General features: G+C 50.7%; 1 protein-coding gene across 2 annotated transcripts in view; it reads left to right on the top strand.

Moving 5' to 3' along the window:
• Nucleotides 1–13,302, top strand: part of map2k5 (mitogen-activated protein kinase kinase 5) — a 77,801-nt gene that overhangs the window by 18,401 nt on the left and 46,098 nt on the right. For both annotated transcript variants that reach the window (XR_003933081.1, XM_030110573.1), the window contains exons 4-8: nt 3,072–3,141; nt 4,057–4,097; nt 8,959–9,026; nt 9,374–9,422; nt 10,876–10,940. Coding sequence is in view for 1 of the 2 variants with exons in the window: in XM_030110573.1 (XP_029966433.1) it covers nt 3,072–3,141; nt 4,057–4,097; nt 8,959–9,026; nt 9,374–9,422; nt 10,876–10,940 (293 nt within the window). In the remaining variant the exon portion in view is untranslated. The remainder of the gene's footprint in view (nt 1–3,071; nt 3,142–4,056; nt 4,098–8,958; nt 9,027–9,373; nt 9,423–10,875; nt 10,941–13,302) is intronic.

The raw sequence follows: 13,302 nt of genomic DNA, 5'->3' as shown, positions 1-13,302 counted from the left end.
GACAGTGTTCCCCGAGGACCAGGGTTGGGAAACCCTGAGCGAAATGACGCGCACCGCTCCAGTTCAGATCCACTTCTTTTCTTTTTGATGCTGAATCTATGTTTTGCATCGGGAAATGGTTTGATTGTTCTTTTCAGAGACTTACAAATTCATTGGAAAAAAAATCATTTTAGAAAAATCATGATTTTATTTTTAAAAAAATTTTTTTTTTTACCTTTTATGCACAGTTTAAATGTCTCTGATGCAGTGTTGCACATAGTGTGTGTGTGTGTGTGTGTGTGTGTGTGTGTGTGTGTGTGTGTGTGTGTGTGTGATGACATTCTTCATTACTGCTGTGACCATTTATTTTTATCTTACATTGAGGAAGCAGGATCCTTAGAAAATTTTTTTCTATATATTTTTTTAAACGTGTTGAATTACATATGTGGTGTGTGTGTGTGTGTGTGTGTGTGTGTGTGTGTGTGCGTGTGTGTATTTGCATGTGGTTTTTTACCTGACATTTCTAGAAAGAATTAATACAATACTGACATACAAGTATCTATAACCTCTAAATATTTAAAAAAAACATAAAAGGATGCGGGCATCAAGGTAAGTCTGAATGAGCAGGAACACACACACACACACACACACACACACACACACACACACACACACACACACACAGAAACAGAAACACAGTTTAACAGATGGTTTGCTTAACTAGAACATCAATTATTGCTGTGTGCTTGTGTGTGTATGTGCGTGTTCATCCGTGCGTGCGTGTGTGTGTGTGTGTGTGTGTGCACCTGTTCCTCCTGTGGACGGCGGTGTTTGGCGAGCTGCTGACCTGGAGGCGGAGGGGTTAATGCTACACTCCTGTCAGAACCTCAGAACAGGCCCAGAGGGGCCGGGCCGCTCCAGGAACAGATTTCAGCCCAGCAGGCCGGAGTGTGTGTGTGTGTGTGTGTGTGTGTGTGTGATGGTAATGGCTGTGATTTTAAAGATTGTTTCTCTGAAATAGAGAAAATCTAAACTCCAGTTATTTCTCATCACGTTGGTGAAACGTCGCCTCTCTGTCGGAGTTCTGAAGTGATTTGTTTTTTTGGGTTTTTTTTGTTTCTTGTTTTCCTGTTTGTAAAGTGAAATCTTTGACGTCTTTCTGGCTCCTCCTCTTCAGACTGGACTGGAACACACACACACACACACACACACACACACACACTCCGATCTCTTCCTGAGGATCCGCACTGGTCTCATAAAGCCAGAATAACTTGTAAATTTCAACCTCTGTCTTTATTGCCATGATGCAGATGTTATTTTCACAAAATGCAGGAGACCGTCCAAAACTCTCCCCATGAAGCTGGTTTTAAGCGAAGCAGAAACCGTGTCGTCCAGTGGCCGCATTCCGCCCTGACAGCATCGCTGTGTGGCTAATGCTAGTTAGCTCACTGTCACTGCAGCGTCACTGACATCTGGGCTGTTTCAAGGTGCTTTAAGGAGTTTGCACGTTTCATGCGAAACAGCGGCCCCTGCAGGCCTTGGGCGTAACTGCAGCTTAGTGAAACTCTTGTGCCTGAGGCTCGCGTTCATGCACGTGCACGGAAGAGGGGACTCCTTCCTCGCTGTTTTAGTAGCACTGGAGTAAATTTAAGGTTCTTCTGCCTGGTGGGTCTGTGTGGAGCTGCAGTGCTGGAAGCTGGTCTGTTCTGACTTTCTGGGAGATCCATCCTCATACTGCTCAGTTGTTGCTGCTAAGCATCTGGTGGAGTAATGGTGGACAAAACGAAACCTCAGGATATCAGGTCAGCGGGAGCGCACATTACGTCACATCATCTCAAATTCTCCCCAAAAAAATGCTGGAGCCGGACCGGCACTGTGACTTTCAAGTGACAATTTAGCGCTGTTCGCGGTACTAGCAATGAATATGTCAGGGCACATTGTACACATCATTGAATATTTGTAACATATTTGTGGTGGAAAATAAGTATTTTTAAAGTTGAAAAACTTCTTAATTTACCTTTAATAAATGTGTTTTTGTTTTCTTTGAAATTTTCCCAATACGCTTGCTGATTTTAGGCCGAGTTGGAGCCTCTTGCTGGCCCATTTTTGCCCCACAGACCTTATGTTTGGCACCGCTGCTGTAGACACAGTTCAACAATGAACTGAAAAGATCGATGAGTTGAAAGAGAATTCAGTGGAACTGAAGGTTCCTGGAGCGTTCGGCTCCGATCAGTCGGGTTCTCCTCCTCTCATGCGGTTTGCCTGGATCCGATCGGACTGCAGTGTTTACATGCAGGAGGCGATCCAGTCCGATTACATCACCTGGATCTCTTCGGTCCCTTTCACACAGCATTTCAGAAAAGGTTCACGTTTCTGGCATCCTGTCTGTTTGCACTTCTAAAGAAAGAAGGAAATGAAATCCAGTGTCCAGACACTCTGGATGTTTTATTTTGAAGGGGAAAGCAGAGCTGTGTCTGAAGTCTTTCAAAAGACGGTTGAAGTCGACTCTCTGATCCATGGAAGCACCCAGTTCATTTCAGAGTGGCTCTGGTTGAAGTTCTCTCTGGTACAGAGGTTTCAGAAGAGAAGCCAGCTTCAGAAAACTGTTTTCTCTGCTTTTGTTTCTGTTTCTTTTATCTTAAGTGTGAAAAATCTGTTGTGATGTGGATTTTTTTGACTCCTGATACAGTCTGAGCACATCGCTATTCAGCTGCTTCTAATCGTCTGGCAGCATGCTGCCTTCACTGACTCTGTGCTCGTGTTGCCTTCACTGTCCTCTCCCCTCGTGTTGCCTTCACTGTCCTCTCTCCTCGTGTTGCCTTCACTGTGCTCTCTCCTCGTGTTGCATTCACTGTCCTCTCTCCTCGTGTTGCCTTCACTGTGCTCTCTCCTCGTGTTGCCTTCACTGTCCTCTCCCCTCGTGTTGCATTCACTGTCCTCTCTCCTCGTGTTGCCTTCACTGTCCTCTCTCCTCGTGTTGCATTCACTGTCCTCTCTCCTCGTGTTGCCTTCACTGTGCTCTCTCCTCGTGTTGCCTTCACTGTCCTCTCCCCTCGTGTTGCCTTCACTGTCCTCTCTCCTCTCCCCTGCAGTACTACAACACGGCCAGTGAGCAGCGTGTGAACGGGCTGCTGCCGGACCCGCTGCAGATCTTCCCCAGAGGTAAGGAGCGCCGCACCGTTGGTCGCAGCAGAGCCGGCGGTCGGGCCGGCGGTCGGGCGGCGGTCGGGCCGGCGGTCGGGAGGCGGTCGGAGCCGGCGGTCGGGCGGCGGTCGGGCCGGCGGGCGGGCGGCGGTCGGGCCGGCGGCGGGGCCGGCGGTGTCGGGCGGCGGTCGGGCCGGCGGTCGGGCGGCGGTCGGGCCGGCGGTCGGGCGGCGGTCGGGCCGGCGGTCGGGAGGCGGTCGGGCCGGCGGTCGGGCGGCGGTCGGGCCGGCGGTCGGGAGGCGGTCGGGCCGGCGGTCGGGCGGCGGTCGGGCCGGCGGCGGGCCGGCGGTCGGGCCGGCGGTCGGGCGGCAGTCTGAGCGCCGCCCTGAGCGCCGCCGGGCTCACAGCCTGTTAGAATCCGCTCTCATCTCTAAACCTTCACTTTCTGGTTTTTGCTCCAAGGACGCCGAGCGCTCCGAGTCTCTTTATGGTTTTTCTTTTTTGTGGTTTCTCCGTACGCCGGCTTTCACTCCGAATGTTTTATTTTCCTCCACGCTTTACTTATTTTTCATCTCATCTTTTTTTTCCTTCTACATTTCCATATAGTTTTCTCACCACTCAAAGTCATCCATAATCACTAACAGGCCCCAAGGGCAGAGCGTCAAACGCCTGATTGTCTGGCTCCATTCTCTCCCTCCTCTCTCTTCTTCTTTCAATCTGATTGTTTTTTTTCTTTGTGCCTACCAACTGTCTCAAGAGCCCGACATCTCAATCACACTCATATCCACCACTAATTTCAGAGTCGCCCTCGTTTCATTTCAGCTCTCTTTCTTCCTTTCTTCCTCCCTGCTCTCCATAAAGAAGCGATTCCTTTTCAGCGGTTTGTAAATGGCCCAGTGATGTGTTCTACAATCCAGTCAATTACTGTTTCAGCCGGCAAGACTCCAGGGATCCGGAACATACATGGCCTGAAGGTACCTATCTCAATAATTGTTTCGGCTGCCTTACACAGAGACCGGGGGGAGGGGGGCGGAGGAGGGGGGCGGGCGGATGGATTGGTAACGCCGTGTTCCACTTATTGAAATGTCAATTGAAGTCAAGGCTCTCCTTTTCTTCCCCCCGTCCGTGTTTATGCGCGCGGCTGTTTGGCCGCGGCTCGTCTGTCATTCTCCGCCTCTGTTGTTTCTCCACCCGTCGCCCCCCCCCACCCCCACCCCCACCCCCGCCGCCCAACCCCACCCTGCATGGGGGAAAGTGACCATTTATCGGTGATTTGCTCATTTCTTCACATTCCTCCCGCACTAATGAAAGTCCCACCTTTTTATCGACTGGTGTGATTTACGGAGATTTATCAAGATCCGGATATCAGCCGGAGCGATTAGAGGCGCGGCGAAAAACACTTCAGCTGGTATTATAGTTTTGTTACTGCGTTGAAAAATCAAGGGAGACGGGAAACTGGAATGGTTTATTAGATGAACACAAACGTGAACAGTTAACAGATATTAGTGGTTTTTAACTCATATCCAATAGTTAACATATATAGATAAATTATTAACACATACATTAAAGGGCTGATGACACCGAAAACAGAGAAAGTAGTGTTTTTCTGATTTTTGTGCCTCGTTTGCGAGACAATCTATCAAAATGGTGATTTGAGTGAAAACGGGCCGCAGACCTGAGCCGGACTTGACGCCAGCGCTGGGAGCAGTTTCCACTGACTCCTCACTGGTTTACCTTCGTTATGAGCCTCAGATTGACGATGCGCCGCTGGATTTTGCTCCAACACACTCAGGGACTGAGTTATTATGTTCAGGTTCCAGAAAGATCAGCAGTGAGGAGATGAATGAATTCACCCACAGTTTAACCAGACAGCATCGACACACAGATGACATCACAGGCCGGATCAGCAGGAACGCTCTGGTGATGACATCACAGGCCGGATCAGCAGCAACGCTCTGGTGATGACATCACAGGCCGGATCAGCAGGAACGCTGTGGTGATGACATCACAGGCCGGATCAGCAGGAATGCTGTGGTGATGACATCACAGGCCTCCTTAGCAGGAACGCTCCTGCGATTACATAACAGGCTAATGCTAGTAGGTGCGCTAGCTGAGTGTGCAGCTCGCTCAATTTTTGACATCTGGAAATAAATGGATTTTTTTCACGGAATCTATTTAAACGCACCTATCAGAGGAGCTGAGAGTGCTGCCGTCTCATAATGATACTTGTTTGGTGTCATCAGCACTTCAGGTTTTTAACATTAATGTGCTGAGAGTTAGACACATTTACATTAAAGGTATCATGGACGATGTTTTAGCCAATGAATGGCGTGATGCGAGCGTCAACTATTGGTCCTCTGACATGTCAATCACGCTGGAGAAATGCTTGCGTCATGCCCAGAGGCGGGATGTGCCAACAGGCAAACCAGGCATTTGCCTGGGGCCCCGGCTATGTGGGGGCCCCCACTAGGTGCAAATTGTGTGCAAAAAAGCAATTTTTTTCGGGGTGCACGGACGGCATGAGGGCCCAATGAATTTCTTGCGTGGAGCCCCCAAGGACCCTTGCCCCACCACTGGTCACGCCGTCAAGCGCGCTCGTTGGAGCGGCAGAGCAGGTAGGATGGTCTGGCGCATGCGCGTTTTCAAAAAGTGAGTAACAGACGTTCGACTTCGACTTTTTCAAGAAAATCGTCCATTATACCTTTAACAGTTAAAACAAATAGGTTCAACAGTTTATTCAGTTATTAACAGTTAATGACACATTAAAAGTTTATACATGCATGGACACAGAGAAAGACCAAATGTCATGATTGCATTGTTCATCATGTTGGATCGATATTTTGTCGGTGCTACTCTGTCATGACTGTTATGCAATCGTCAGGACAACACATTGTAATTAATTTTAAGATTTATTATGCAAAATAAATGAAATATGTCAATAAAAAAAGCGGCAAACTTGAATCCAGTGTTAATTAAACCAAAGGTGGGGTTTTCCGGTATTTCCAGTGGTTGGAGGAGGATTGGAGCAGAACCTCAAAGGGAGCATGAGCACAGTGTCATTGTCATTCCGAGCCCCTGAACGGCCTCGGCAGACCCCCTCATTCAGCCTCCAGCGTGTGTTCCTCTGACGCCCGCTGCTAATTACCTCGGGTTAAATGACTTGACACCTCCTCCAGTCTCTCCATCTGCATCCCGGCGCCCCCCAAACCCCCCGGCCCGGCTCAGAAAGTCCTCCTCCTCCTGCTCTTTTTTTGAGCGTTTCCTGAGGAGCGGGGCTCGCCGCTGCTCGTCTGAGTTGCTGGGGTCAGGGATCTGCGTTGAGAAGATGATGTTCTCCCGCTAATCCCTCCCCTCTCCTCCCCTCCCGCTCTAATGCTGAAGTAATTGGCTGAGCGGAGCGGCCTGCGCCGTTTAAACGAGGTTTTCTGGGCACTAATTAAGGAGGCGATCCGCGTGCTGCGGCGGACCCCGACACGTCGGCCTTTTCACCTCAATTACAGAGTTATTTTTAGCGCCTCTTGACGCTCCCTTTGTGTGGAGGTCTTCGCAGTAAACAGGGAAGCAGATGAATGGATTGAGAGAAGAAGAAGAGTTTTCATCCCTCCCTTTCTCCAGAGAGACAGAAGATCAAACTCCGAGCAGACGGCTTCAACACGCTGTCACTGCTTCGTTCGCTCTGCTTTTACACCGTTTTTAATAGTTCTGTTGTTCAGGGATGCAGCGATGCCCAGTGTTCGTACTGCTGTTCTGGCCGATAGTCGGTATTACCGATATCGATGTCGGAATAGAAGCACAGCCGATCTATAAGGCAGCCAATCGGCAGCAGTGGTTTAGGTTCATATTGAGAAGACCTGGTTCAAACTGTGGAGTCATTGAGCTCTTCTTCATGGAGCAACAGTGTTTTCTGGAGCTCAGTAGCTCCGACTAGTGGCAGGCCCCGGTATTGCACATGACAGGATGTGTGTTCATGATCAGCCGAAGGTGAACGCAATGGTCCTCGTTTATCAAACGGGCGTACGACCATATGAAAGACGGGTTCGATATTTATCAATATGATCGTACGGAAAGATGAAATCTCACGACAGGTCTGACATCGTGGAACAAGTTTCAGTCGGTGTGGATTTGAGACGGAGCGTGAAAATAATTGCAAAGCAAACCTCAAACATGTCATAAAGCACAAGCAGCGCATATTCAGGACAGAATGAAAAGTAAAAGAATAGAAACTAAAATAATGCCCGTACAGAATATCTAATAAAACCTCCCCCCTTGTGGGATTAATGAAGGATTTTGAACTTTCAATAACTCCACTGGTCCATCCTTCCACGGAGAGGATGCAGTTTTAACAGAGTGAAAAGACGAACACGCTGCTGCAGAGCAGCTTCAGACCCAGCGGGGGGCGCTGCTGTTCAACCCTGAAAAGATGAGACTTTATTTTGGCAGTTTTACACAATATTGCATTAGACAGTTACTTGTGATGCATCGGCGCCACTAGAGGACCCGATGTGGGAACCAGCTCGACTGGAGGCTGGACGGAGGAGACAGGACCTGAAGAACCGCTACTGTGATGTCAATAAACTCTGAAGTGATGTGAAGCCAGCAGCCTAGAAAGTGACATTAGCTGAAGGGAGAATAAATCCAGACAGAGGACGTTTAGTCAAACATTTTATTAAGACGTCTATAAATTGTCTTTAATTTAAACAGCCCCTGCAGCGGGTGCCAGGCGCCGCCCTGGTGGCCTGAGCCCGGGTCCTGATCGGCTCTGAGACATAATTAAACGAAACAATAAAACTCTGAGCTGTATGACGTGAGTCCGCTCATTATTTGTAACATCAGGGTTAAATTAACGGACCTATAATCTGTTCAGACCTCAGCCGGTGTCGTTCGTCCAGGCGACGCTGCTCACCGTCCTCCACAGCGTTTTTCTGTTCTCCTTTAATTCTAGTTTTTATTCTTCCAAAGAGCTCCTCCTGGTTCACCTCCACCTCCGGCCTGAGAGGATCCATTTCCAGCTCCGAAAAGTTTTTATTTTCGCCAGAATCACTCCTTTTCCGTGTTTGACCTCAGTGGGCGGGGCGTCAAAACTGTGAATATTTCAGGGCGTAACATGTTAATGACCATTAAATTCAGCCGCGGCATTTATCAGCACACCCACCCGATCACTCAAACACTCAGATCGGCGAGGTACGAACGTTTTGGTAATGCCCTGCGAGCCCCGTCGTACGATGAGCTCTCCGCTCAGATTTACACCCGTTTGAGAGATCGTTTGATAAATGAGGGCCGATGTGTCTGCTTTGTCTTTTATCGTCTTTGCCTTTCGTTTGAAGAAGAGACGAACCAGAAACATTACGGGACAGACTGTTTCCTTGCAGTCTTTTGTTATTTCTGTTATTCTGTATCTTTCATTCTTTCTTTTGTTCCTTCTTTCAGTGTCTTTTTTCCCATTCGTCCTTTGTCTTTCATCTTTTCATTTTTACCATTCCCTTTTTTCTGGAGTCTAATCTTTTTATGTTTCTCATTTTTAGTTTTCTTCCTTCACCCTGCTGTCTTTAGACTTCTGAAGTCTCTCCTTCCTTCCCTCCTTCCCTTGGTCCTTTCTTCCTTCTGTCCTTCCCTCTTTCGTCGGGTTCCAGTTGAAGCGTGACTTTCTGATCGTTCTGATTTAGAAGAGTCTGAATGTGTTTTCTGGCTGCTGTGACCTGATAGAGCCGTTTATGGTTTATGCTTAAATGGTCTGGATCCTGAGTTTGGTTTTCAGTGTTCTCATTGATTGAAACATCCGGTAAACCCCCCCCCCCCCCCCCCCCCCCCCCCCCCCCCCCCCCCCCATCCCCCCAGGTGAATACCAGACCCAGCCCGGCGAACGACTGCAGCCGTGCCGTCCCCGACTCCATCGCCAACAACAGGTCAGTTTAGTTTCATGGAACGCTGTGAATCGATACGCTGTCGTCCGACGCTCTCCCAGACGTCACCGGAAACAACCCAGCCCCGATCGGTCTGATCTCTGAGCCGTCATTCCGAAATCAGACCAGATGGAAAATAACTAATTCCAGATCCGGTCATCCGCGGCGATTCGGTCGCGTTACGAGAGACTGTTCACCTGTGGACGGGTGGAGCAATCCGCCTGGAGCTTCATCCCACGACTACTTCTTCTCGGCTTCTGGTGCCGGCGGACCCAGCAGACCCGGTCCGGCCAGAGTCTCCTGCCGGACGTCAGCCCCGCTTTGAGTGTGTTTTCTGGTTCCTCCTCCAGCTTGAAGAAGTCGTCTGCGGAGCTGAAGAGGATCCTGACCAACGGCCAGGTGAGCGCCACCTTCCTTCCATTCCTGACCCTGACTCGACGGGACCACAGACCCGGTCTTCACCTGACTCGCCGTTCCCAGTTGCACCGCGGACGGGCCACCAGTTGGCGCCGTTGCGATGAGAGCAATGCCATATGATTGATTGAACTTTGTATCACAGCAGTCAAACCATTTGAATGTTACATCCTCTTTTTGAACCAACGTGAAGCGGCGTGACGCCCGGAGGAGAGTCGCATTGAAGGGGATGAAATGAGAAGAAGAGATTAATGCTGGTGTAAAGTGTGTGTTCGCTCTGCTCACATCACCGTCCGCTGACGCTTCTATCACTGCTCGACAGAATGATGAGGCGCGAGAACCAGCGTTTAACTCCACATCACTCACCTCAACATAGTGTCTTTTTATAAATTGGACAGCAAATGTTGTATTGATCTGCCCCCCCCCCACCCACACACACACACACACACACACACACACACACACACACACACACACACACACACACACACACCCCGCTCTGATTCTCTGCCTTTCTTCCTCTGTGTCTCTGAACTTGAAGTGACCTGAACATCGCTCATGTTTACAGCCTCAGTGCCCCCCGCCTTCACCTTAAAGCCTCCCATTGTCTGTCGGATCCCCCTACGTTCCTCTGAACCCCCCTCACATCCGTCTAAACCCCCCCACCTGACCCACATCGTCCCTCTGAACCCCCCCCTCACGTCGTCCCTCCGAACCCCCCATCATTTCGTCTCTCTGAACCCCCCGTCACGTCCCTCTGAACGCCCCCAAGGTTGTCCCTCCGAAGCCCCCCTCATGTCGTCCCTCTGAACCCCCCTGTCAAGTCGCCCCTTTGAACTCCCCGTCACGTCATCCCTCCGAACCCCCCATGTCCCTCTGAACCCCCCCTCACTTCATGTCCTCCCTCTGACCCCCACTCACGCCCCTCTGAACCCCCGTCACGTCGTCCCTCTGAACCCCCCCCTCACGTCCCTCTGAACCCCCACGTTACGTTGTCCCTCTGAACCCCCCTTCACTTCATGTCGTCCCTCTGAACCCCCCCCTCGTGACGTCGTCCCTCTGAACCCCCCCTCACTTCATGTCGTCCCTCTGAACCCCCCCTCACGTCCCTCTGGACCCCCCCTCACGTCGTCCCTCTGAACCCCCCTGTTACGTCGTCCCTCTGAACCCCCCTCATGTCCCTCTCAACCCCCCTCACGTCCCTCTGGACCCCCCCTCACGTCGTCCCTCTGAACCCCCCTCACGTCCCTCTGGACCCCCCCTCACGTCGTCCCTCTGAACCCCCCTCGTCACGTCGTCCCTCTGAACCCCCCGTCATGTCGCCCCTCTGAACCCCCCCCCTCGTCACGTCGTCCCTCTGAACCCCCCCCCCCCCCCCCCTCGTCACGTCGCCCCTCTGAACCCCCCCTCACGCCCCTCTGTCTGCCTGGCTCTGCAGATGAACGCTCAGGACATCAGCTACCAGGAGCAGCTGGGCCACGGGAACGGAGGCACGGTGTACAAGTGAGTATCAGCGGTCTGTCGCAGCGAGGGACCCCCGGTTCGATCCCCAGGCTCTGGACCGGTGGACCGCTCCGCTTCACATCCTCCACTTCTGAAGTGTGACTCGCCGGGATGGACCCACTGGACCGTCCCGCCCAAAAAAGAGCCAACCGTTTAGAGCAGGGGTGTCAGTGGAATCCTCAAAGGGCCGGCACCCTGCATGTCTTTGCTCTCCTCAGTCTCATGTTGATGACCTCAGACTTGTAGAAAAGTCCAATCATTGCAATCAGCTGTGTTACAACTTGGAGAGATCTAAAACATGTAGCGTCATCGGCCCCCGAGGACTGGAGCTTGACACGTGGTTTAGAGTCCGGTCCAGGATCCGGTCCAGGATCCGTTCCAGGATCCTCTTAAACCCCTTTTCCACCAAACTGGCTCCGGCCTCCAGAAAACCGGCGTTGCTTTTCCGCCGGCCGGGAGCCGAGGTGGAGCGTCGTCGTTGCCGAACTTCAGAATTTCTCTGTGGACGCACACACTCACACACAAACCACAACAACGGAGGACTCCCAGAAAGTGTTTGTCTCTCATGGCGAGCGATCAGAGCGTCATCCAGCTGATAGCCCCGCCCACCCTCGTCTCACCAGAGAAAGAAGGTAAATATCAGACGTTTTATTGCTCAGTAGTGAACGTGTTACCGTTAGCCGAGCTGCTAACAGCTATGCTAGCATCAATCAGGTATTAAACAGATTCAGTAAATATCTGATGACGTCTGTTTCTCTTCAGATGATTCTCAGGACTGAGCTGCAGATCTGCTGCTGCCTGGTTCCTCCGTCACGCCGCCGCTGGACACATTCCAGCAGCAGCAGTTTGAGGCGGGCTTATTTCAATCCACCTGTGATCTGATGGAGGCTTTAATCTTTCTGGTGACTGAAGGTTCTGCGTTCTGTTTTTTCCCATCGTTTCATTAAAGACATTGAAGTGAGGGAATCTCCACGGTGTGTTTGTTCTTCAACGCCCTGCTGTCATGATGTGATTAAATTTCCACATTTCTCATAAACTTCTCCCGAAAACTGAATTACTTTTCTGTAAGTAGCACATGTAGACAGATCATGTAATCAGATTACTGTGCAGCTGTAGTTTATTTTTACCTGCATGGTGTGACTGTAACACAGTATGACACCAAACATGCATCTGTTGTTCCAGCTGCTTTTATTCACGCCACTCTGGAAAAACACCAGAGATGAATCAGATTTGTACAGGGGAAGCAGCTCAGTCTGTTCATGTTGTTTTGCTCCTCCTGCTGGCTGCTCCAGGTACTGCAGGTCCGAAGGCTCAATCGGACTAAACTAAATCGCTGCCACTTTGTGATTTAAAAAAAAAAAGGCAACTCCATGTTTTGCCGGAGGAGATGTAGCCCCGCCCCCAGGGCCAGACGTAGCGGATACGTGGCCGGGGCCCTGATCTGGCCCTGGTCTGGCCCTGATCTGGCCCTGGTCTGGCCCTGATCTGGCCCTGGTCTGGCCCTGGTCTGGCCCTGGTCTGGCCCTGGTCTGGCCCTGGTCTGGCCCAGCCCGAAAAAGGCCTGGTTTTTGAGACCCAAACGCTTACACCTAGTCCAGGATCGGGTCCAGGATGGTCTTCATTGCGGGTCGATGCCCTGATCTTTGAGCGTGACGAATTAAAGCCCCGTCGACTCGACATTTCAGATGAAAACATATCAAGTTTCGGTAACACTTTACTTGAAGCCCCCCTGCATAACACATTATAAGTACATTCATAAAGCATTATAATGCCATTATAACACGTGTAGCTATAGTTATAAACATTCATAGATGATCACAATGCCAGGACCTAACCCTAACCCTAACCCTAACCCTAATCCTATGCTGTATAGTGCTGTATAGTGAGTTATAAAGCATTGTGATCATGTATTAGTGTTTATAACTACTTATAATTTGTTATGCAGGGGGGCTTCAAGTAAAGTGTTACCCAAGTTTCTGCTGGAGGTCAGGCTTTCCCCCGGGAAAAATGAAAGCGTAGCGGCCATCTGGGCCGGGGGCAGCGCTTCAGAAGAGTTGGGTTTAGATCAGAGTTGCGCCCGTCTCCGGTCCCGGCTTGGTGAAGAGGCCGAGTGTTTCCAGGAGGACTTGGTTTTTCCTCGTTTTGTTTTGGGACGGTTGTAGTTGCCAGAGGCGTCGAGCCCCAGAGCGCCGTGAGCGCCGGTCTGAAGTCCTGGCCGAGCGAACGGGCCCGGCCTGAGCCGTGGAGCGCTCTGGTCAAGCTGGGTCCTTCTGAAAGGGGAAGTTTAAATAAAGTCGAGTTGGACTGGAAAACTTTCGCATTGCTGAACTGCTGCAGTGTTCAGGAGTCGGTTTACTGTTAG

The sequence above is a fragment of the Salarias fasciatus genome, chromosome 1 (genome assembly GCF_902148845.1).
Source record: "Salarias fasciatus chromosome 1, fSalaFa1.1, whole genome shotgun sequence".
Lineage (NCBI taxonomy): Eukaryota > Metazoa > Chordata > Actinopteri > Blenniiformes > Blenniidae > Salarias > Salarias fasciatus.
This window is presented reverse-complemented; position numbering and strand designations above follow the sequence as displayed.